Genomic DNA, 27,173 nt, shown 5'->3' with positions numbered 1-27,173 from the left:
TTGGTATGACTCGGCCGGGGAACGAACTCACCAGCTACCAAAATGCAAGTCAAAGACTCCACCCACTCGCGTAAGTGTGGAGTGTGCTCGACTTGCCATCTTTGCTACACCATCCGTTGTTTACACAAAAATAGGAGATTCAGAAGAGGCAGTTGTTGACGACGGCACAGTTTCATCAAGAGAGATCACGTGTGTGCTTCAGTCATATGAACTCAGGAAGCATCCTCTAAAATTTCATAATGATCAGGCATACAGGCCCCATATTAAACGTTTAGCATTAGTGGCGTCACTTGGCGTAATGCTATGGTGTTTGGCTCAGAGGTTCTTGGCCTGTCCCCTGATACTAGTATGCCCCCGACGTTGTGCCCTTGAAAAGGCACCTTACTTAAAGCCTGAGTACCTAGCTTCGGTTTAGGGCAGTCGACGCTAAATTAAGGTCTCGTGTTTGACGACAGCCACACCTAGAGCACGTTAAAGAACCCACCACACTTGTCGAAATGGATAGTGGTCCTTACTGTTGTGATTGGATCAATTAAAGTCTGCTCGGATATGCAGTTGTTCAGTACAAACCTGGTGTGTAGCGCCATGTTCATCAGGTGTACAATACAAACAAACAAACAAACAAACGAACAATCAACTTCGGTGTTCGCGAATATTTCCCGATAGGGAAAACATGTTGTTTTACTAGTGCGTTCTTCTTCTTTCTTCTTCTTCTTCTTCCTCTTATGTTTTTGGTTACGCCTCTGGGGCGAGCCAAATTGTACAAAATTGTGTGTGAGTAGCTTGACAAAAGGAAAATTATTGGAAGGGAATCTTCCTGTATTTTCTCAAAAATGTTGCCTTTCTGGTCCATTGAATTTTTGTTCTTGTTGTCTTTGCAGATAGCAGCTTCTTGTTGGCAAATGCGTCTATCGTGGACTGGCCGATAGTGTACTGCAATGAAGGCTTCTCCAAACTGTCCGGATATTCTCGTGCTGAGGTCATGCAGAAGAGCTGCACGTGCAGGTTAGTTCACCTTTATCCGCGGGGTAACCTATATCCGTGTGCGAATTAGAAAGAAATTAGAGTTCCACGACTCCCTACCTTCGCCGAATGATACTTACCTTTACGAAATACGTATCATAAAGGATTTTTGTTGCAATTAACATCCTCATTTGCATCTACTACATCAGTCGATGATCTTGTGTAGTAACCAAATATCACAAGTTTGTCAAAGTCTTGAAATTCTATTTTAGTAAAGATTGCTATACTGTTATTTTATGATGATTTATGCAAATGAGACCCTGATTTGCATAGTTTATGTTTGATGATATTTACTTTCAATTACCCCCCCCCCCCATTTTTACTTGACGGTGATCGCGCTGTGCTCTCACAGCGACCTAAACCGGATGTGTGTAACCTTTGATTTGATACTGAGTACATCATATAGGATGTAAAAGTGTGACTGAATTCGAAAAGGTAACAAAATACACAATGGGTTAAAACGATTCGTTGTCTTTTTCCATAACAATTCTTTGAGCGATCTATCAACTCTTAGATCGCAGAAAGAGCGCGGTAAGAGCGTCGTCCGAGTGGGAGGAGGTATTGACGACTGTTGTAGTAAGCTACTTGTTCTACATGTGAAGATTTCGTTTTGACATCTATGCCCCCTCCCCCCTTTGTTTCTCTCTGAACAGATTTATGCACGGAGAACTCACCGACAAGGAAACCGTTAAAAAGATCGAGGAGACGCTGGAGGTTCAGGACACGGCACAAGTGGAAATCCTCATGTACAAGAAAAACAGTACGTGTCTTTTTATCTTAGGCCTAGGAAAATAATTGTGTTTTTTCGGTTCCGGTCCTGTAAAACCTAGGGTTGGTAGGTAGGGATTCTCCCTTTTCTTTAGATCTCAGCCAGATTAAGCCAACAAATACAGCATAACAATATCATTATATTCTAGTGTCGCTGAAGAAAAGTAATGGATATCATTCGAAACGTCTGGCAGTAAATCTCCGAGATTGATATGCCCTTTAAATATTGTTTACCTAGATGGATAACCGTCATAAACACTGCTTAATTAAGCAATGTGAAATCTGAAATACATCAGGTACGGGTATTTTTCGGCATCCTATTGTGATAATACAGATTAATATTATATACATTGTACATATAACATTATTAACATTATACATTGCACAAAGACGCACAATGTTTATTACACATTCTAACATCAAATAATCAAAGCATTAAACCGTTAGCGTAGTGTAACCGTTACAGAAAGTGTTTTGAACTTCGTCACCAAGATTTTAGATCGAAAGTTTTCTGCCTTTTGCCAGAGGATGACCCAAAAAAGCTAGGGTTCTCAGGTTTGTGCTAGTGTCGGTCGAGTAATTGGAAACACAACGTTTTATTCCTAGGCCTTACCAAGTGTTACCTTTCACTGACTATCTGCAACCATATGGAGGGAAATGCCAAATGTACCACTGCATGACAAGACAATATTCTCGATCAATCTGATACAATGATATTCCCACTCACGCTGACGGATACAATTCTCAGACACCGTTATCTCTCCACATGTGTCACAGTAAATAGAATCATCCTCGGATGATACGTTTTGAGTACGTTTGGCGTCGTTCCGGATTTCGGTCCCGCACGCAGGGATAAATTGACCGTGGAACGCGAGGCTCGCACAGTGTTAGGCAATTATTACACTGGAATTATTAAATATTTTACCTATAGATGCGGTGCTCAAATTGGTATATGTGCAGGATATAGGAGAATTCTTGTACACAACCAGGTTATACTTACTGTGCTTACGTTTTGGTGTCTATCAGACATCTTCCTCAGACTCTTCTGACTGGAGTTCTGCTTCTCGCCGCTATATGTAGCTGATGTAGGTGGCGCTTTTGCGGAGAGAACACTATCCCAAACGTGGCCAAGTTTGTATCCCCCCTCGTCCCGGTTCATCACTGGGGTTGACTTTCTTATCCAGACTGCCTCCTTGATCTACCGGATCCGCCTGTTTTCTTCCCTGTCTATGACTCTGGCCCCCTCCCAGACCCAGTATATATACAGTTTGACGGAAACGGTGAAACGTAAAGTTAGTTACAAAATAAGTGGATATTTTTAACGAAACTCAATTTCCTACGACATAATGTAACGACATAAGCTTGTAAGACATCGTACTTTATGACCAGTTGATAGGAAATCTTTATAACAAAAAATACAGCGACATTCCTAAGGTCTATTACAACTACATATACTACATATAAACAGACAATTGTATACAGATGCATTGCTTACATATTTGACTATATAGATATGAATAAGTCAATATGTTGAGTCTAGCCTACCATTTACACAATTGGTTCTGAGGTACAAATCATAAGCTGCTTGACTTCAGACGCTGTTAGGAGACCCCTTATTTTCGTGGACATTCTGACTCGTATAGTCTAGGAACTCGAATGCGAGTAGAAAGTGTATGTAGTATATAAGTATGTAGTATATAACGCTGATTCACCTTTATCCGCGGGGTAACCTATTATCCCTTGTATTCAAAATCAGGGATATGAAGTCGACGGACGGTATTTTCAAGCTGCAATGTTTTTAGATCACAAATTGAAACCACCTTAAGTCGACTTGATATCCCTTACTAACCTGTTCCTAAATACAACTGTTGAACGGATATAGGTAACGCTACGGATAAAGGTGAACTAGTGTCACCAGTCCTGACATTGACAAGTTGTGTTCATTGTGTCCCACCTAGGAACGCCACTATGGTTTCTACTTCACGTGGCGCCCATCAAAAACGAGAAGGACAAGGTGGTACTGTTCCTCTGTACCTTCAAGGACATTACTCTTCTCAAGCAACCGATAGACGACGCCGAGACCAATGGTAAGTCACACTGGTTTATTTTATGCTTGAAAGAGGAGGTATTGGTTTTGGCTTACCTGCTCGCGCGCGTGTGTGTTTGTTTGTGTTCGTGTCTTCCAGGTATGAGTGGTCAGCATAACTTAAGAATCTCTGGATTCTGTAATTTGACAGACAGACAGACAGACAGACAGACAGGCAGACAGACAGACAGACAGACAGACAGACAGACAGACAGACAGACAGACAGACAGACAGACAGACGGGCACAAATGCACTCACCCAAAAACATATACCCGGAAGGTAATAGTAACGCCTCGAGAAGGTCACAACTTACATCTAGTGCTCGATGATACACTGAGGTACTGTTTAGATGAAGGACAACACTTTATTAATTAGGAGGATGCGTGTATAGAAAATTAACATCAACATTCTATGGAGGAGAACGTATCGAGGCTTTTATTAACAACAAGCAATTTGTATACGTATACGTAAGGTGACCCCGAGCAAACTCAGGAACATTTTAATCTTCTATTTTTTTTCTCAGGCCATAATTTCTCTTACAATGGACTATTACTGAAGTATAGAATTGCAAGGTATAGAATAGGCCTCTTGGACATTGCAAGGTCTAATTAACGTGTTTTAGTATGAAAAAAATGAAAATGCAATCTCAAACGAAAAGCAAACTTCAATGACCATTTCATTCTTCTATTTGGTCTCAGGCCATAATTTCTGTTACAATAGAATTGCGAGGGATGGAATGGACATTGCAAAGTCTAATTAACGTTTTTAACGGTATCAAAGGATCTAACTTCAAATGCAGTCTCAAATACAAAGCAAACTCAAATACAAAGACCATTTCATTCTTCAGTCGATTTTGTTTGAGGCCATAATGTCTGGTACAATAGAATTGCAATGTATGAAAAAAGCCTCTTGGCCATGCCAAAGTCTAATGAACATATACTATTATGAAGCATCAAAATAATTTAACTCCAAATGCAATAATCTTCAATAGGTTTTGTCGGACTGCAAAATGCAGAATGTTTTCCCTGTAGCTTTTTAGCAAGCTATTCGCACACAATGCTATATCATTAGGCTCGCCCTATAGTGTTGTGTTTGAGATAAAACCTTTCATATTTACAATATACAGCTAATATCGTGACGCGGTTCTCAGCTCTGATTGGCTACTGGCAGAAGAAGAAATAAAAAGAACACACCAGCAAAACAATATGTTTTTCCTAGTGGCATAGTTGTAACAACAACAAGACATGAAACCCTACAACCGCATTTTCATGATGCATAATCAAAATGGCGACCTTACGTTTCTGTTCCTACGGGAAACATTGGGTCGATTTTCGGCTCGAAGCAAGAGGAGCGTCAATTTGTCAAGACTGCAAATTGAAGAGAAAATATTCACACACACACTTTACACATCAGCCCTAGATTTCAAAACGTCACAAATTTTTGTGATGGGTTTCAATGGGGTGATTATTGACAGAGGTCAAAGTCAATTGGATAATGAAATTGCTAAGTTTATAAATTGACAGACAAGTATGCATAGATATATTGCCGCAAAACTTACCAAGTATGTCGTAACATCGCCCCGTTCGAAGTTTGTCCAATGCTTGTTCGTGATATAATATCTGGTAGTCGAGGGGTTATGAGAATATTGCTGCCGAATATAATGTACCTGTTGTAAGTCCAAAGTCAATACCAATGTCAAATTGTCAATAAAATTATTCTTTAGATTCAGAAAAATATTATCTGTAGAACCAGAACGCTCTCCCTTGGAGTTAATCCTTCCTGCAAGTCTCCACGCTTGACATAGAATGTTCAAGTTGGTCTGCTCATCGTGAATGATGCGATGTGGATTCGTTGAACCTTTTCGTAGATGAGTTCCTAGACCTATGGTCACATTGACTTAATTTCAAGGATGACATCATCTGGAGACTCCAAGACAAAGCGCGAGGGCGAGTGAAAAAAAAAAATCTAACAGAAAAATGCTGCTAAGTCCATAGGACTAAAAATCTAGTCCATTCTTTCCCAGGCTTGGTTTGTCTTATGTTCACCTCCAGTAAGACTGTAAGAGACAATAATCGCCATTTCAATAATGTTTTTGTTTTTTTGCTTATCTTGTTTAAAGTGGGGGGGGGGGCATTGTCGCTGTGGCCCCATGCTCCGACCGAGTGCCCCCTTACCCTGGAGAACAGATCCTCTGGCAAGCATAAAATTCTGATTGACCAGGGTGCTATTGGGTTACATGTAGCCACAGTTTTTTGGGTTGAGAACAGGCAAAAATCAATGCGCTGGCGGATGTCATCTTTAACTATGATTACGTCAGTGTGGTATAAACGCATAGAAGCTTATGGAAGACAGAAAACTCTTGTAAAGAAAGGGTCAGGGATGCAGCCCAAGTTACCTGCTAGAAACGATGAAAAATGAAGCTGACAGTAGAAGAAACAACCACAGGTGTAACAGATGAGGCAATCTGGCGTCCCAGTCACCCCGGGGTCACCACTGGATACAACAAGCTATGACCTTTGGTATACATGTCCATCGATCTCTCAATGTTGGCCTTTATGAATACAGGGTCCGACTTTATCAAGGAGGTTGGAGTTTCTGTATCTGTAACTGTGTAGCCAGTATGACAGCCCTTTGGCATGACCTACCTGATTCGTAGGTCTGGACAGGCGGCACAACCTGTCACACCTAACCTTTGCACATTGGACTGCAAGCATTCTTCAATATTGTGAGGATGCTCTTAGAGTACTTGATGGTAACAAGCTCCACTCTATTATAGTTCTAGGAAAATACGAGTTGTAAGAAGTTGTGATTTGCATTTTTCACACTGAAAAATCTACCTCTCCACTCCAGTTTTTGCAGTGAACATCCCTTCATCATTTGACCATAGAGTCGTTCGTGCCACATATCTTCCTGCAACGAGAGCCACTATAGAGCAGTAAGCATTGATCGAAAAGACCACAAACTGGTCAAGACAGCGGTCTCAGTCACTTTCTCGTTTCTCATCTGCGTCTTATCGATTTCTTAGCTTCATCCTTATCGAAGTGCGGTGAAGATTTGTGAGTGAATGACCGCAATGAGTTAAAGGTTACTACAGGTCAGTGAACACCCTTTTCCCAACTGTAATGAAGATACCAGAGAGAGCTATTCAGTGTTAACAGCCTTTTTTTTAAAAACTGTCCGAAGCACCCAAACGAACTTTACATTACGTACCGGTGTATCTATTGAACTTCACTGACCTGTCCAATGCGTTTGACTCCATGTATAGAAATAGAAACAAGGAGCATAATTGATCGAATGTCCAGTTTCGTAGGGGCATCTTCTCTGGATAGTTTTAAAGAACGCTTGCAGATAGATGTGCAAAAGTTAGGTGTGACGGATCGTTCAGTGTAAGATAATATTGAAAATGAATCCCACTTTATAATGGATTGTCCAACTTATGATAGAGAGAGACAAAAAATGTTACAGTCTATTAAATGCAAATCTGATACTATGTTACCACCTACCAAGACAGAAATGTTCAATATGTTACTATCATGTCCTGCTGATATATCTGCCTATGTCGGTCAATTTATATATAACTCATTTAAAAAACGTGACAATATTATACTATCATGAACCAGCACATAATGATAGCCTGATTGTAAATATTATATACCATGTGTAAAATAGATTAGTCTCTTAGATTTTTAAATACTAGTAACTCATGTAGTGTTCTGTTCTGTATGTATTGTATGTACAAGTTGCCAAACATTGTATCCTCTACAGTTGTCGTGCAATAAAGTTCTTCTTCTATAACCAGCTGCTGCTGCACCGCGTGCCTGCGAAGCTGGTGTGTTACGCCGAAGGGCGGTTATACCGGCTATATAGATACAGATACAGATACAGTTTCGGAATGGTTAGACGTTACACGTGTTGAGGTTACATGGAGACGACATAGTGAACCTCTTAGTTTTGAAAAATAAAAAATATGGAACTGTGAATAACCAGGTTGAAAATGACTGGTACGATGTTCTTTATTACACAAGGAACTATCCACAACCAACAGTCGACCTTTCGGTGACCGTCTGTCACCTTCTTCAGGGCAATACTGAGCTGGTACTATTCCATATTGCAGCTAAGTTGTCGCTAATAGCAATCCCCAATTTATTTCCGTTGGACAGTACTTATTTTTGTATACATGACAATTATTATCACCGTGTATATGACAACAGATTACGTTTGGGACAGCATCACTGTATAACAATTCTTTGCGTTTGGAACTGCATTGTCAGAAGCGACACCTCACCTGCAATGCGGAATAGTACCAGTGAGTATTGCCCTAAGAAAGGTGACAGACGGTCACCGAAACTTCGGCTGTTGATTGTACATAGTTTTTGGCTGGGAATAGATAAGATTGTTAGCTAAAATATGGACACCATTCTTTGGCAACAAGGCTGTCTTACTAAGCTTCTGCATTTGATTGTGTCAGAATTGCCTAGTATAGCGGCATCCAGCTAAAAGAATCATCTCCAAGGAACGAGAATGTCGGTTGCAACACGTAAGAGGTTTTATCAATGCCATGATCTTACAAGAGCAGAAGGATCGTAGAAATGAAATAAAAGACGTTGACATTTAGAATAGAAATCCCCTGGGGAAATAGAATGGTAACACAGGAAATCATAGGTAGACAGAAAGCAATGAGTATAGCTCAGAAACCCTGGGTTTCCACAGATGTAATTTTGTATCATCACGATCATAACGTTATAGATATAAATTCAACATGCGTTAATGTGCAATCTGCCCTTCATATGTGATATACATGTACTAAGTAAGAAATATGGTTAACAGGGAAAAACACCGGAACTTTTATGAAGTGGCAGCTAGACTATCTTACATATCGAATAGCATGGAAATTCGTCGTTGCTTTTTGTTCAGTTGTCCTCTTTGAAATATTCTGACAAAAACGCCCCTGCATTTCCAGAGCCAGCTGCTAGGGGACACAAACCTATCACTTCTTCCATACATCAAAAGTTATCTTCCGGAAAAAGACAGCAACAGCAATGCATTCAAAGATAACAGATACAAAAGCCGGAAGGTCTGTTGCAGTACCAAGGATATCCACAATGGGGCCCAAAATTGGCATCGACCTTTGTCTTCCCAACACCTACCAACGAATTCAATCTATCGAAATATTATGCTGACCACGCGTACGAATACCCGGAAACACAAGTTTACACAAGAAGGCCATAGCACGCCCAGGTCAAAAGATATAAAATAAAATTCTGTGAAGTACCAAGGTCACATGCCAGGGGGACCAATATCGACATTGACCTTTGTCTTCCCTATCTGCACCTACCTATAGTATACATAGCAAATATCATCGTAATTCATCCAGAGGTTCTTGAGTTATGCTGACTACAAAAATACGGAACCACAAACACACACACGCACACACACACACACGCACACACACACACACACACACACACACACACACACACACACACACACACACACACACACACAAACACACACACATGATTTATGTATCTCCTAACTTTTACCTTGCGCCTCTTATATACTCTAATCCTTAGTCGTCCTCAACGAACTGCTCTCGTTCTACGTATAGAACTGTACAAAGCAAAAGCAAAGTCAACCACCTTGAAAAATCCTCTGGGCCAAAACGCTTTAGAAATATCACCTTGCAATTGATTATGTACACCTTCCGTTGATTGAAGTGCCTTGAACAAAACGAGTCGCCGCCTGATCCGTGAAGGTTAATGACAGTAATCAGTACTTAGAGAGTAATTACATCAGCTTCATCAGTCCGTTACCCTGGAGACAGACGCTGTTGACATGACTGATGTATGGGGGAGGGGGGCGGACTGGTAGAGGGTACAAAACTTTTCATCATATTAGGATTAGGACAGAAGCTGTGGTTCCGTTTTTAGTAGTGTACAGTTTGTTCTATAGTAATTCATGTCTTTAGGTGAATAAGCAAAAATAATGACTGACTGAAACATCATGATATGCATTACCATGATCGGGACACACACACACACACACACACACACACACACACACACACACACACACACACACACACACACACACATATATATATATATATATATATATATATATATATATATATATATACGGTGATACATAACTCTCAGAGTCCACAATGTACCATACGAATAATCCAGTAGTAATTTTGAGATATCAAAACCGGTTCACTGGAGGTTCCGCTGCATTACCATAGAAAGCCGCTGGGGACCATGATATAATAATTTCGAGGTCTCATCTAACGTTAAACATTATCATGTTATCGTGTTTACACGCACGAAGTCTGGCGACAAACGTAACCCTATGGCGAGGGTAATATTACTAATAATGACAAGCACAACGAAAATAACAGTGAGAACAATCAATAACATTGCATACCCATGGCCACCATGGGCTGAATGCATTAAATAAGTTAGATAACTAGAATAGAAGTGTATATAGGTTATGTTACATGTATATTCTATCCAAAATCTACAGGAGCCTCTTCCTTCTTCGTAAACTTGTGTAGACAAACAGTTTACATAGTTTTTCAATTACATATATCTGAGTGGAACTTGCTTCCTGCTGAGACGGTGACTGCTCCATCCCTGGAATCCGTTAGGGATAAAGTGGCATATCTACACTAACACGTACAGTAGGCCCCCAATTTCAAGACCTACCATTACCTGAAACTACAACAGACAACATTTTGGACCAGCACATATGATAAGTGTGGCAGAAACATCAACAAGATGATGGTGACCACCTAAACACAAAGAAGAAGTACTTCATGATACAAGATTAACCTTGTTCTTTTTCTATCTCTCTTTCTCCATGTTCTCCAGCGGCTCCAGCCGGAATGAGCAAGTTTGCCCGCCTGGCAAGGTCAGTGACCCGCAGCAGGTCCGTCCTTGTCCAGTTCTCCTCAACAGTCCCCAAACAGCCAGACATGGGCAAACAGTCCAACCTCTCACACGTGAGTACAGGGTGTGGGGACCGTACATACACTACAGTACACAACAGGATATAATGCTAGGTACCTTTATCCGTGGGTAACCTATATCCGTCATTCTGGAAAAGTTGATCTGTAATTTCCAACACGAAAATTACGACTTACCCAAATTTTCGACTAAACTGCTCCAGTCTTTGTCAAGTAATGAACAATCCGTGACGTCACTTTATGTAGATAGCACACGTGACTCGGTGAGCAGTGGGTCATAAGTTGCTGGAAGTCTATGGCATCCACCGTCTCTGTTAAGGGACGGTTATATCCGTTGTTTGAAAAAACAAGGCCTTTGGAATATCAAGTCGACGTTGGTGGTTTCAAGCAGGAATATGTTTAAAATATACATTGTGTGTTGCAACTTGAAAACACCGTCTATCGAATTGATATTCCTAAATATCCCGATATTTTAACCAACGGATATAGGTTACCCGTGGATAAAGATGAAGTAACCTTAATTCTGTCAATCACAACCAACACGTTTTGGCAGAAGTAGATTCAGCATGTAACACACCAATCCCTTTGAAAGAAATGACCCTAAGAAAATGAAAATGAACTGCAAATTCTTCGTATGAAAGAATGAAAGAAAAAGGGAAGAAAAGATGAAAAGGAAAGGGGTCCTTTCTTAGACTCGAAGTTTCATAGTGGTATAGTTTCATATAGATATTATTTTTCATGCACAAGCAGAGGGCAATAACCCCAAAACGTCATAAGCGTCTTCTTACTCATTGAAGCTGTTTGGAACATATCCTTATTTCTACGGGAGCTCAAAAGTTAAAAACATCAAGCATAAGATTGTCAATGTTTCTAATTCATAATATTTTTATTGAATTCTTAAAAACATTCATTAAGTGTTCGTTAGCTTGTCCGCAATTATGCTGTGTTCGGTAAGTCACTGGTACGTTCTCGTCGTGTTGAAGTACGCTTACTTCTGCCTTCTTCCACTTATTGTCATTTATCAGGGGTAAGAGTAGGAGACTGTGTGTCTAAAATGTTGTATTCATGTCCTCTTGTTTCTATATCGGCTGTCTTCCTGCCGTTTTCTCTACGCTTGCTCTCTTTGTGTCTGTATGTGCGTGATGTCGAAGATTTATGTGCAGCCTTTGTCTATGTTGAAACAGCTTTACTTCTGTCGTTCTTGTGGGATGTGTGGGGTGTTGCTATCACGCCATGTGTGGCGTAAATTCTACCCGAAAAGAAACCCTCTTGCGTCGTGCTGTCACGTAGTCGTTCGTGTTGTATGAAGAGCTTGCTATAAGGTGAAGAGTAGGTAACTGAATAGTTGCTGTAGAAATACTGCATGGCCTTTCAGTATGTCAAAGTTTCTCGGGCCGTTGGTACAAAGAATTCTGCAAAGTAAGGGTTATGACCGGAAAGCTAACATTGCCATGTTTGGTACAATTACTGTTGCAGTTTAAAAGAACAGAATATACATCAACACAGTCTTGTTATGTTTCTCGAAGTGAAAGCATATTGTTTTTGACGATGTGGTCTTCTTTCTTCTTCTTCTTTCGTCATAGAGCTTAGAACTGCCGGTGGCATCAAAATACTAGCTGTTACAGCAAATAGGAACGACAAATTACTGTTACTGCAAATATGCACAAAATATTAGATGTTGCCGTAAATATGAAGGAAATATTCAGCAAAAGTTTTCTTGTTGACAGTTATTATCAATAATAGGAATAAAAAAACTTCAAAGCCATAACAACTTAAAATCATGAAGGTCGTTCACCTGTCTTTAAGGGTCTGAGGTCAGATGGGCGCTGGTTTTATAGCCGGCTTTTGAAGGCTTTAAGGGAGGTCACTTGTTTTAGCAAAGGCGTAAGTGAGTTGTAGATTTCTGGTGCCCTATATGCAAATGTACGCTGACCTGCTCTTGAGGTGTAGTAGCTGTAAAAGTCTGGTGCTCTAACCTTGCGTTTGATTGCTAAAAGTACTGGTGTGCTAAGGTATTTGAACTGCATGATACCAGGTACACATAAGACTGTATACGTAGGGCTTGGTATTTGCTGGAAAGTTCTCTTATACAATACTTCCATCGCTACAGAACAAAGCAGTCACGAAGCGAATGTCCAGCATGTAACATTCAAATGTAATAGCTAACGTTCGTACCGTCTGATAAATTTGTTCGTGCACGATAAATTCCTGGCCACCAATATATAGATATTTCTACTTTTTTTAGATAATTGATTCAAGCCAATGGCCAATAGTGTGGCCACACTTTTAACCAATGCTGAAGATCGAATGTTTCCGAGTGTCCTTCGCCCTCCACACGATGTCATTTGATTGGCAACCTTTTGTAGATTGAATGTTGGTAATCAACACCCTCCTCTTGCCAAAATAGTAATTATCTTGGCAAACAAAAATCAATCACGAGTACGGGTAGCACAAGGACACCCTCTCCTCTATCGCTGCTTGCCTGACCTGGTACGTAGATCGATACTGATGCCCTATCTTCTTCAGGAACTGGCTACATGATTACCTTTGGTGCCAGGTGTTGGTACTGACTAGAATTATGAAAGCACTGCACGAACTCCAAGCTTTAAGTAGGCATTAAAGGTCGAGTAAATGTTACGTTTTCTTATGTACTTTACGAATGTTTTAAGTGATTAGATTTCGTGTAGTTACTTCATACCACAAATGGCAGAGCTGCACGGAATCCAATCTTTGAGTAGGCCTTAAAGCAGGAGTAAATGTTAGGTTCTCTTTTGTCCTTTACGAATGTTTTACGAATGCTTTAAGTGATCAGATTTCGTGTAGTTACTAATCACAAGTGGCAGAACTGCAGGAAATAAAGTCTTTGAGTAGGCCTTAAAGCAGGAGTAAATGGCAAGTTTTCTTTTTTTTCTTTACGAATGTTTAAAAATGCTTCAAGTGATCAGATTCCGTGTAGTGAAGGCCAGATATATAGATGGATCCACAAGTTCGATCGAAAGAAGATGTCTCGTATATTTTCATTTGGATATCTTTATAGGGTTCACAGTGTAGCCTGGAAAGCCACACCTCTACACACACGTACATCATTGGTGCCGTGGCCAGGTTATGTTAGAAAATTACATTGTGTTTAACCTAAATTAAAACTTACTATGGAAACATTATATCCATGTCTTTTTGACGACACACTACGTCCGAATAATCTAAATCAAAGTGTAACATCGAAACGTTCTACCCATTGTCCATGTGTGACAACACACTACGTCCAGATATCCTGGATCAAAATGTAACATTGTGAACGTTCTATCCAATGCCAATCAATGACGACACTTACTACGTCCGGATAACCTAAACCAAAGTGTAACATTAAACGTTCTATCCAATGTCCTTATGTGACAACACAATACGTCCAGATATCCTAAATCAAAGTGTAGCATCGAAACTTTCTATCCAATGTCCTTCTCACTTACTACGTATACGTCCAGATATCCTGAATCAAAGTGTAACATCGAAACGTTCTATCCAATGTCATGTCCTTGTGGGACGACACTTACTACGTCCGAATAACCTAAATCAAAGTGTAACATCGAAACGTTCTACCCATTGTCCATGTGTGACAACACGCTACGTCCAGATATCCTGAATCGAAGTATAACATTGAAACGTTCTATCCAATGTCCTTGTGTGGCGACTCTAACTACGTCTGGATAACCTAAATCAACGTGTAACATTAAAACGTTCTATCCAATGTCCTTGTGTGACGACACAAACTACATCCGTATAACCCCTGAATAAGCTGTCCATTATTTACCAAATCAATGTGCCTTCGATGATGAATGCCACCATTTTCTAGAGGAGGTTTCCGCTCGTTTCATATCGGCTGCACTAATTGGTTTCAAGCCTCCATTTTAGTTAAGTATGCGAGGCATTAGCGTGCTTGAGTAATGTCATTACGTCGTCCCTGATTCCACTTCTTTCTGGTAAAATTCAGGTTGGCAAGCGAGCGGCATTGACACATTACAGTTATCTCTATTTACATGATTGTTATCATTTCTTGACTGTTGGAAGACTTCTCTCTGATTCTATCAGCGCGTGTGTTATTGCCGGGTCTTACCAGATAAGATCACCGATGACCCAGTTTGGACCGTTCCTCAGAGAGCCCACATCTTCCGCTCAATCACGTTCGTCTTCACAAGAGGCCAGTGATGACGTCAGAGCACCAAAGAGGGTTAACACAGGGGGGTCAATCGTGAATTGATTGATGGTGGTGGAATGTGGGGGACAGCCACTAATTACGCCATCGTCAGGAGCTAGCAACGTAGAGTCGATTCACTGAAGCACACACAAAAGACAAATCAGGCTACACAAAAGAACAATTTTGCTGGCTTGATTGGAGATGGGTCTGTGTGACGTCGACGTACGAATGCGGCATTTACAAGAAGCTATGGCCTCCTGAATTCTCTATGAGGCCATCTTTCATTCACTCTGTTTTAGAGATTGAGAGAGTGATTGAGAAAGATGGATTTATTTGTAAAACCATGGCAGCCTATGGGTCATACTTACATACTAACAACCCAATGCATAACGCTACTTGTATTACATAAGTAAAATCACGTAGACTAAAAGTAGCTTTAAAATGTACTACATCGATATCTTAGCATCTTGATAATTTTCTTTGTCACATATCAACAGTTTCACATGATTATGAATATTTGAAAGATAAAGCTGGTATTGTACATTGGTGTATGTCAGCAAAATGCATATGTCCGTCAAAAACATGTGCTAAATATTTTACCCAAACACCGAAGAAGCAGAAGTTTCATGCTGTTTTGCTGGAGAAACTTCTATCTCCAGTTGAACCCAGGTTGATGACCTTATATCCATACATCCACAAGGGACAACCGTTGGGTGTCATCCATCCACTGGAAATGAAGCAAGAAATTACACACCTAAGAAAATCGATAATTAGGAAACGATGGAGAAGGAAGAAAGTGGAAAATGTAAAAAACCCATATTCCCACCGGTTGCATTGTCTAGTAGGTTTCAAAGAGGTGAGTAACTTGACAGGAAAAAACAGTTCAACGTTAAACAATTACCTAACCGCAATCTGACCGAAAGCCTACCATGTCAGAATTTTATCTCAGAAAATATTCCTTTTTGGAGTTTAACGTTTCTATCTTCTATCATATTTGTCGAGATTTGCCCAATTCTGTACAAATTATACTTGAAAATTTATGTCTTGTTCGATGGGGTCCAATCTGACCATTATCGCATTGTATAATTTGTAATTTAGAAATAAATCTATTTGATAACCAGTATTTGTTATCATTGCTATCACTACAAGATATATTTGCGTAGAAAACAAAACACCGACTTTTAAAACTAGATTTAATATTTAACCGTTTAACGCAATTTTTCCTCATTCTGCATATTTCGTGGTAATTTGTACTAATAATTCATACTAAACAAATTAAAATATCTCTTCTTTGTCCCACGATAACTTACGCGCATAAGTTCTAAAGATTCTAAAGGAAAAGACAACCCTTTGGTGGAGATTCTAAAGAAAGATAAAACCATGTTTTATGCATACGCAAGGCAAGTCATATGTTTGGGGTCTTCAAAGTGGCATGGAAGACTGAATGATTTGTGTGCAACAACAGCTGAGAATTAAGCACCAAGGACACGAAGAAACTTCATTGTTTGTTTGTTCTTTTATCCATTGAACCAAGTGGATACATATCGATTTTGATCGGCGTTTTTCAATGTTACCCTGGAGTGAATCCCAGATGTAACAAGAAATGAAATAAAACATAGCGTTACAATCAAAATACTAGCAAGCAATACTGTACTCAAATTACAAGAGCAAAGTAACTTGAAAATGAGAAGCATCTACAAACAACGTAAGCTTGTAACAACTTAGTCTTATTGGGGATTGTATAGAGATACAAATGTTTTCAATACATCATTACTTTCCTGTCTATCAGGCAAACATGTGCGTATGAAACTTGTTGCATATGTTTGGGGTTGCACTCCTTTTTACCAGGTTTTGCTTTAATATGTTGTACCGAAAGCTATAGCGCTGTGCCAAACCCCACCTACGTCGTTGTAAGCCTTTCCCTGTGCAATTCATGCATTCCTCGAAGAAACAGATATGGGTCTTAGGTAATGCTTTTCTTCGGTTAAGCCTCTTTCTTATCGGTCTGAATCTTATAGGATACGGTGAGCAAAGTGAACTTAAAAGAACCCTGTCTAAGACGTATAACATCATTGCCTTCCAGTTCGGTCATCCGTCAAGTTGCCGTGCCGGTCCTGAACGATGTGTCTATATATCTATAAACTACTGTGCTCATTTAAATGAAGGCAAATTGTATTTTTCCTAATGAATGATGCATTTGCAAACGTTACCCTATTTGTTATGATATAACAGCTTAAAACAAACAGTTTACGCTAGCTAGTTCACCTTTATACGAGTAATCACCGTGTAACCTATATCCGTTGATTATAAACAAGATATCAATTCCACAGACGGTGGTTTCAAACTACAATATGTTTTAAACAATGCAATTTATGACCGCATTCTGTCGACTTGATATTTCTAAATAATAGTATTTTTAATGCCAACGGATATAGGTTACTCCGCGAATAAGAGTGAACCAGCGTTACTGTGGTCAAACAACATCCATTGTTTTTCGTCAAGGACCAAAATCATATCCAGTTGCTTGAACAACTGCTTTTTGGTGACGCCACAATTAGTACAATATTCATTCATCTTCGCACCAAATGTGAGCCTTCAGAGAGGATGTCGTCCATGAAATCAAAGTTAAGCGGCCTTACGTGCACTCCATGCCGAACTAACATCAACATGACCTCGCCTGCCAAATTGCTCCGAGCCAAAAAGGTCAGACTGGAAATGTCAATTTTCCGTCTGCGCATTGCAGTTGCCTTAAGTCGTTTATCTCTTTCCAGAAACCTTCACCTTTTCCAGGAACCTCTTGGCAATGTCTTCACCTTTGCCAGAAACTTCTTGGCAATGTCTTCCTTTCATTAGGAGACATGTAAATGATAGATACATAACATGAATGTATTTGATCATTTTGTAAACGGTAGAATTACTAGTAGTGTAGCATAGCTTTACTTGTTTTGTCTCTCCCACTGACACTGTGACAATTCTGTACGGAAACTTTCCATTTAGCCCATATGGGCAAGAACATGCAAATGAAGATCATAGTCATGAAAGCTCATCTGTGTAGGTAGTAATCATACACTCACTCACTCACTCACTCACGGACCGTAACCTCAGTGGTCGAAGGGGCTCCCCGACATCCAGTAGCAGTGATCCGTGCCCGTCTTGCTCTGTCCTCTACCCCTCTGATGAGCTGTTCAGTGCTCAGGCCAGTCCATGTCTTGATATTGTCCAGCCACGTCTTCCTTGGCCTACCTCGTTTCCTCCCTCCTGCTACTGTGCCTTGAAGTATGGTTTTAGCGAGGGAGTTGTGTCGACAGATGTGGCCGAACCAGTTCAGCTTCCTGCGCTTGACTGTGGACAGTAGTAATCATAGTACAATACTAAACATTCTACACAAAAGCATTCTTTTCTCAAGTCATTGTCATTGTCATTGTCATTAATGGTTTCTACTGCTAGATGATAGGAATATTTTATTTTGGCGATCAGCGCTTTTCGAGTAGCCTGCACGCAATTACTACGATAGGCAATTGACAGAATGAAGTGTGTAATCAAAGTGGTCAGTTTTTTCTTCGTTGCTCTACTAATTCGTGATAACTAGAGATATATTGCGTACTACGATGCTTACCACATACGCCTTATTGGCCATTCAATAAAAGAAAAATACTGCTGTTCGATCCAATGATAATGAATAAACAACCAGTGGCGACGTCATAACCATAACAAAAACTTACGCAGACTTTGTTTTGTGATACACACGTTATCCGGACCTAGTATGTATCTTCACAAGGTATGAATAGTATGAGGCTTCACTTTATTTTAGGTTATCCAGACGTAGTGTGTCGTCATTTTGTACATCATGCAAAGTGTGGCCATTTTTATCCCCTGTCATAGTTGTTATTGCAGAATCTAGCAGCTTGGTTCTGTCCCCTTTCAAGTTTATTTTCGCCCCTCTTTGTATATGAATTCCATCATATTCATTATGATCAATGATTTTTACCAAAGCTTGGCGACTTATCTACTATAGACCATTATTACAGACTGCAGAGTACTAAAAGCACTTAGCTACGCCAATAAACCTACCACATGTTATAAGGGCACAAAAAGAGGCGATCTACAAAACGGAGCACACGTTTTACGAGGGGACAGTGACTCATAATGTTATAGTCCACCGTGTCATAAAACGTAAATTATTTACCGTTGAAGTGATTCATTCGTCACGTATGAACACAGTTAATAGGAATTTTCTTTTAACAGTGACGTACTTTCAAAAGTAAGAACACGTACCTCCAAATTTTCGATGGCTATCTGTCCATCTTGATCACGGATTGACCGAGTTCTCGCGAGAATTGCGAGAACTAGGTCGAGACTTGCGTGTTCTTACCTTTAAAAGTACGTCACTGTTAGAAGGAAATTTCTACTAACTAAATTATTTACATCTTGGAAAATCTGGAAACTTTATTGCCTTTGTTCAGCGATAAATGAATTACAGAATGTATGTTTCTTTGCCAGTAACATAACTTAGTCAGATAACTAGCTTGCTGTTTTATCAATTTTTGTCCGTTTTCAGAAAAGAAATTTTCGACCATAGTTAACAATCGTAAAAAGCTGCTGCAAAATGAGTAAATTTATGCTGTAAGTTGAAAAAGTTTCGGAAAATTGTTACGAATGTCGTAGAATGCCAAACTCAATTCTAAAGCTACAGACGTGAAAGGCCAAAAATGGTACACCATAATCTGTGTGCTTAGTCATTTCTTCATCATTTCTGACCACTTAGCTTCATGATAAGGCAACTTCTTGACAAACCATTTTATCGACACGCTCGTATCAGTTTTTGGGTTCCCATAGAATATCATCCATATAATCGAATCAACATGACTTGAATGATAACTATTCTGAAACAATGAAACATTAATGTGAATGACGAGTAAAATACATTCTTATGCAGTATTTGAAAAAAAAAATTCACAGAGACAGGAAAACGGTGATAACAGCAAGTCATTGCTGGTCATGTTTTGGATCTAGAATTACTGTAATAATAATGTCATCGTTTATTGCATATCCTAGAAAGGGTGTACATGACTGTCTTTATCCATGAGACTTGAGACTGCTAAGCTTACATGTAACGCTAGTTCACCTTTATCAGAGGACAGAGGGTTAACCTATATCCGTCGTCTCAAAAATAGGGTTCTCAAGAATATCAAGTGCAATAGTTTGAAAATAACTGCGACAATTTGAAAACATAACAATTTGAAACCACCTTCCGTTGGCTTGCTAGTTGAATACCCTGTTTTTAAAAACAGTGGATATAGGTCACTCCGCGGATAAAGGTGATGTAGCGTCACGCTTTGCCGTCTTCTTACTATGGGTAGCCCCACAGTTTGTGGATTTTTATACTGATCGATGGCAAGATAACGATAGTAAGTGTCGAATTCAGGTTCCCGACCGTTCGGCACATTTTACGACCAATCACTGAGCAGTAATACTCATTCACGCCAAACATTTTATGCTTTCTTTTATAGCGAAAATGTCCACGCAAAAACACAAAGGTCTCGTTAAGAAAGGGAGAAAGTAGGCCAACGCCGGTCTATTTGTTCTCAATACCCATCCAGAATGAAGAAAAGTGTTTTAAGTTCAATCAACAGATGTATCACTCTTGGTCCAGAAAATTGCGGCTATCGATCAGGCGACTTGATAATGTGTGTGTTTGTGTGCACAAAATGCCGCCTTGGCGGCACACTTTCAAGTCTTTCCACCTTTTATGCATCCACAAGCCACTGGTGCTTAATACCCATCCAGAAAGAAGAAAAGTGTTTTAAGTTCAATCAAAAGATGCATCACTCTTGGTCCAGAAAATGACGGCTATCGATCAGGCGATTTGATGGTGTGTGTGTGCCATTACAAAATGGCCGCCTTTGTGCCACACTTTCAAGTCTTTCCATATTCTATACATCCCCATTCTGCTAGTGCTGCGACCTCGCGTTGCGACCAGTCGGTTTGACAAAGTGTTAAACGAATTTCATAGATTAAACTAGAAAGACAACATTTTCGAGAAAATGCAGGATGTTTCCCTCCCAGTAATTTGCCTTTTGTCAACCTACTCGCACACAATACCGTTAGGCTCGCCCCTCAGGCGTCGCCAAAAAATCAACATAATTTATGCGACTGGATTCATTCCTCAAATGCTATAATAAACATGTATTTGGAAAATTTGTAGTATACGATGGAATACTACTATACAAGTGTTTGTGACAAATCCCTTTGATTTCTTCCTGTGCGTTTCATGCTGATAATATAGCAAATTTGAGAACCACATGTAGAGTATTGGAACAAAGATAAGTATTGCATGATTGCCTCCATTCAATCCTAATGACAGAAGAAAAAAGAAAAAGAAGAGCACACCTACGGCAGATATAAAACCAAACCTTTCTACTCTTAAAAATGTTTGCTGTCTTTTTGGTCATACTTTAAAAATTTAACATAATATTCTGATTTCATAAATAAATAGTCAAACAAATCCGATTTTGGTCGTTGAGCGATCGCCGCCCTGTGAAAAGTGGGGCTTGGTTGTGCAAACCATTTGTGCGGGGGTGCTCGTGCTTTCATAGAGGTGACTACAAGAGGGGCTTGATGGATGGGCACTAGAACCCAATATGTGTCTGAGACCCCCGTGGGAAGTCTTAAGAGACTCCGCAAATCCTTTAAGACATGTTCGTATTGAGTTTATTACTAAGGCATATGTCACCGTAGGCGTAGGTCAAGGTACGAGTATTTGATGCATCGCAGAAGGTACTAAAGTACCTCAGACGGGCTCATTTATGACAAAAGAAAACGGCAGGAAAATGCCTAATTTTTCAGGTGTTTTGTAAAGATATGTGTCATTTAGTCTGTGGCATGGGACGTTATTGGGACAGTAGCTGCAGGTAAGCTTTTAATGTTGTTATGGGGAACCAACAGACAACATAATGTTGTAGATGTCTACAATAAGTCTCATGAAAATGACGTTATGTATCGTGGACACATAAATCAATGAATAACTACTTGAAGATTCTTTGTACAGAACAAAGTGTTTTATTCATTCGAAGTTTCGGTGACCGTCTGTCACCTTCTTCAGAGCAATTCTGACTGGTTCACATGGCACTGCAGCATAGGTGGCGCTGCTTACAGATGCGACCCCAAACGTAAAGCATTTACATATCTACATATATATGTAATCTATGAAAAAAACACAAGAAAAAAAACCAAATGTTTCATTCAAATCACAACATCTCGTATGATACTACATCTCGAGTAGCAACGACGAGCTCGAGCCAAAAGAATAAAAAAATGACAATGCACCCAACGAGGGCTGCATAAAACAAAGAGATAATTGATGTCAAACCCCAGAATGTTGCTTGTTACAAGTAACGAAACATATTGTAATGGGCATACTGGTGTAAATACGGGGTCAAAAGACAGGTACAATGTACATATTAGTAAAGATAGTCCTATAGCATTTTTGAGGCCGAGGGGCAGTGTTTAGAGCACGTTATTGGAAGGTGGAACCCACCCCTCTCATTCCACTGCCTTTTATCTCCAAGGCTTAGGTCACATTTCCAAACCAGGGCCTGGCCTGGGTGTTAAAAAAAACGAAAAATTAGAATGTATACCTCAAAATATACACATATCATGTCCATGAATGTTGGCATTTTCTGTAGTTTGGTGACCGTATCTTCTATATCATTCTTTTCCCTCCCGAAATCTGCCCGGCCGGGATCCGGTTTGGAAATGTGACCTAAGCCTACCAGAAGTTAGCTCCTAATTTTTACACCAGGTTGGAGTGAAGAAAGTCGTGTATAGTGCCTTTCCTAAGGGAATAACATCGGTGACATGTCAGTAGATTCGAACCCATTACCACTGGTTTCTGCGCCAAACACCCTAACTAACCGTTACTCCTACACGAAGCCACAAGGCTAGCTGATTTAAACTCATGGTTTTGTCGCTATTGATGAGAAGCGACATCCAACACGGGACGATATGTTCAAATTGTATATTGATGTCTCTTCCCACAGAGGCGAAATTGAATTCAATGACGCATGTACGGAAACACTACAGACGGTATTGCCTGGGGCCTGGCGGAAGCGATGGGCGTGTACATGTGCAGAGAAACGTGACTTCTTCAAAGAGGCATCCCCTAAGGAGACATTGTCTCTAAATCTAATCTCAAGACTAATAGCATTTGCTTTTTGAGGAGATAATAGTGTTATGTGGTAGTTCTTGTGCTTTAGGGGACAGGTACAAGCCCGTACGCAGGGCCCCGGGGGGTTCGATGGTCTGTACACCCCCACCCCCCATCCTCTTCCACACACGAACACACACATACACCAATTTACTAGTGGGCAGTTCCCTTACTTACAGTCGTCGCCTTGTGCCTTGAATTTCTCTCGAAAACGCAGGAAATGGCATTCATCAGAGGGTTGAATTGTGAAAATTTAGAATCCCCATACCCCATACAAAGCTCGTGCGCTTGGTGCTCCGTAGTTTCAAAAATGTACAAAGGAACCCCTCAAAAACAAACAAAACCCTGGCTACGGGCATGTGACACTTCAAGAATGAAGTGAGGACACAGGTGTATTGTTGTGGAACGATTGAGTCGACGTGTGAAAGATTGTAGTGTAAGTAGACTACAAATTGTCATTCTGAATATTTAGATTCAAAGGCCGAAGCTTTGAGATATCGCGAAGATAACAAGCCCCCTTTGTTAACACAATTTTGACATTTGTCCCTTGTCATTCTGTACTCGCACAGACAAAAAAGTTACGAATCGCGTGTTGCAACGACTAAAGACCTTGTGGGCGTAAATGACGTCAAGTAATTATGCTGTTATTTAAAGCTGTTTTTTTGACTATTGAGACCTTAAAGAAAACATGTTCATCATGTAACGTTGCGGCAAGGATGAATACTAGAAGGTTCCAACCATGCATTGTCCATAAAACAGACTTTCGTGAAATAAACGCAACCTTTGCGCAAACTTTAAGGCATGTTTAACGATTGGATTTCTTGCAGTGCGGTCTCTAGACTACAAGTATCCTTTATGGAAAATCCATATATGTTTTAATGAGTTTCTCACGTGTAAGTCATTTATCTAGACTAGGAATCGATGGGACGTGTCGTCAGCTCATAAATTGATTGCGTCCGTTCTACTGATAGGAATAAGATATCCTCATATATTTGCGACCAAACCTAGTTCACCTTTGTCGGCTTGGGGACCTATATCCGTTGTTGAAATAAAATGTTGTATTTATGATATCTACGGACGGTGGTTTCAAATCGCAATATTTTGAGTTTTCAAAATATTACAGTTTGAATTTTGTAATCACCGTCTGTTTGCTTGCTATCCCTAAATAACTCAAACAATGGACATAGGTTACCTCGCGGATAAAGGCGAAGTAGCGTAAAATGTTTTATACCAGATTTCACCTCCTAGAACAAGATGTTTACCACTGCAGACTTTCACCGAGCCACTAGACTACCTGTATACCGAACATCATGTAAACCAGTAATTACTTTGTTCAGTTATCCCCCTTGAAAGATTTTAACAAAAACGCCCCTGCAGTTCCAACATGCTGCTAGGGGTTCCAAACTGAAGTTTATTTTTCCTGTCATCGAAAGCTATCTACCCACCTAGAAATCAAAACCATAGCACGTCTAGGACCAATGATAAACAAACACTGCAGTACCAAAGTCAGTCGCAAGGAGACGTATAATCGACCTTGAACTTCGTTTTCCCCAGACCTACCATCATACCAAATATCATCACGATCCATCTTACGTTATACTGACCACAAAAGTATACGCTATCACAAACAAGCAAACACACACACACCTAAAAATGCCTATGATTCAGTTGATGGTAAAGTAGCGAAAACCAAATCAATACCTTTATTCACGGATGTAAAAAAAAGCGCCGTATGCGCGAGAGATATCGAGAATAATAAGCGATGTATCATATTCCTGCCGACGGGTGTTCTCATTGTCCGCCCTCCGTCCACCTCGACTTGATCTCCGTGGATCTATACTCCCCTCCTCCCACACCTATAGCACCTGCGCGTGCATACAGATAGCGCTGGCGTTATCTTGGGAGAACCTGGACATGAGAAATGATCGTCTATCCAGGGTATCATCGCCTAATCCTCCAAATCCAGCGCCCTGTTGAGTCTAATTACAAGCTCGGGTGGACCTACGCAAATGAACGATTTAGGGGATTCCTGCATTCGCTGTATACGCATTTAAAGGAACGATTTCATTCTTTAATGTTGATTGTACAAAAGTGTGGCGTAATTACGCAGATCAAATTGTCATGGAGCTACTTGGTCACGACTATAGATCAAAAACTAAGATACTTAGCTAGATTCATGGCCACGTTGATAACACATTGCAAGAGATAGAGACCCACCAAAATACACCTTAGATGCGATAACGTCACAATCATGACTTCATGTCGAGTTTAATCGTAATACGAATCGACAAAAATCGATCTGTTTTGCCCGATTTCTTTCATGGTCATCCTTTTGTGATGATGACTTTGACTTTTGGATCAGTCTAGATGTTTTGCCTCTTCCATTTGAGAGTCAAAGAAGACTGATTTTTACTTCTTCGATTGGCAAGGATGTATAGTATATCCCGAAAGCAGAACTATCTGTTCAAGTCCTACGCCATGGCACAAAATCGATGGTATATTTCCTGTTGTTATGAGAAGGTGAGCGCGGGCAACATATATGCTGTTCAAAATCAAGGTGACAACTTTATGGAAAATGTTGTGAAGAAACACATGATACTAGATTGCTTGCCTTTTACGATATAAAACACAACGCAACACATAATAAGAAGAACAAATTTCTTTGTAGACAACCAAGTGTTTTATACTTTATAGCCATGCAACGTTTCTGTTACCTTTCTCGGAGCAATTCTGACTGGCTCACATCGCACTGCAGCATAGGTGTCGCTGCTTACAGATGCGGTCTCAAACTTAAGTAATTATATGCATACCCAAAGATAATCAATGCATGTGAAAGAACCCAATATACTTATCAGCTTATCAACAAGATTAAGAGTAGGGTGTGAAGACACAGTATGCTTAGTTGAAAACGCTTGTTTTCCGTACAGTTGCATGAGTAGCCCTGAGATTCTACCCAAGTTTCCTATATAGGAATGTCATTGTAATTTTTTAATTCAAAATCTATAATGTATATTCACAAACCAATAAAGGTAGAAGTTGATAATCTAAATATTGCGTAATACGTAAAAGTATGACTTAGAAGACGACAAAATACACAAAAAGAAATAGAATTCGTTCTTTATCACTGAAATTCGTTGAGTATCTTTCGAACCTCGCAGTGACGGTGCGAAGTGCACCTTAAGACTTGTAAGGAACGCCTCACGACGCCGTACGTTGTTCATTCAGGTTTTAAGAATTCATGGTGTGCATCTCACGTCCAGGATCGGTCCTTAAGGACATGCGTGTTTGTGGGGAAGGTAAAGTGATACCCTGCCCACCCGGAGGTGTGTGTAGAAGAAGGACGTGCCAAGTGAATCGAGGCGGAGAGCACACGAGCTGTCCGGGGAAGTAAACTCACACTTTACCGGAGCGAGAATCGATAAGGAAAAGCCCCCATGGCTACCATATATCTTGGGCGGAATACGGCCTGCCCGGAGCCGGTAATAACACGGGAGAGCTCCGCCGACTCACAGGGATCGATAACATGGAGGAGTAATCAACTCCCCTGCCGGCATACTTCTTTACAGTCTTGTAGTATATCAAACGCTTTTAAAGAGGCGCCACCCAAGTCTGTGGACGCCGTGTGTGCAAGAGCCGCTTTAGTCGTCTTTTGGTGACTTATGATCATATCTTTTGCTCGGTGAATCGCCAGTTTTTCTACGCTGACTACAGTCTACCATTGAGATGTGCGGGTGTGTATATGGTAATGGTAGATGTAAGTTATCTGCGTGAAAAAGGAGGTATTGTTTTCGGTCTTTGTGTTTGTTTGGTCTTGGTGCGTGTGGGTATAGTTATTTGAATATTGAGTGACAGGATGTTAGGTGGAAGATGATGTAACCGGAGACTGTCAGAATGGGAAGGATGGCTTGGCCAGGGTCCAAAGTTGTTCCG

The 27,173-nt window shown here is 40.2% G+C and overlaps 1 protein-coding gene across 1 annotated transcript in view; it reads left to right on the top strand.

Annotated features, from left to right (window-relative positions):
* Positions 1–27,173, top strand: part of LOC118428981 (potassium voltage-gated channel subfamily H member 1-like) — a 98,476-nt gene that overhangs the window by 52,879 nt on the left and 18,424 nt on the right. The window contains exons 2-5 of the mRNA XM_035839314.1: positions 882–1,005; positions 1,677–1,783; positions 3,750–3,878; positions 10,751–10,881. Of these exons, the coding sequence (XP_035695207.1) occupies positions 882–1,005; positions 1,677–1,783; positions 3,750–3,878; positions 10,751–10,881 (491 nt within the window). The remainder of the gene's footprint in view (positions 1–881; positions 1,006–1,676; positions 1,784–3,749; positions 3,879–10,750; positions 10,882–27,173) is intronic.

The sequence above is a fragment of the Branchiostoma floridae genome, chromosome 1, assembly GCF_000003815.2.
Source record: "Branchiostoma floridae strain S238N-H82 chromosome 1, Bfl_VNyyK, whole genome shotgun sequence".
In the NCBI taxonomy this organism is placed as follows: Eukaryota; Metazoa; Chordata; class Leptocardii; order Amphioxiformes; family Branchiostomatidae; genus Branchiostoma; species Branchiostoma floridae.
This window is presented reverse-complemented; position numbering and strand designations above follow the sequence as displayed.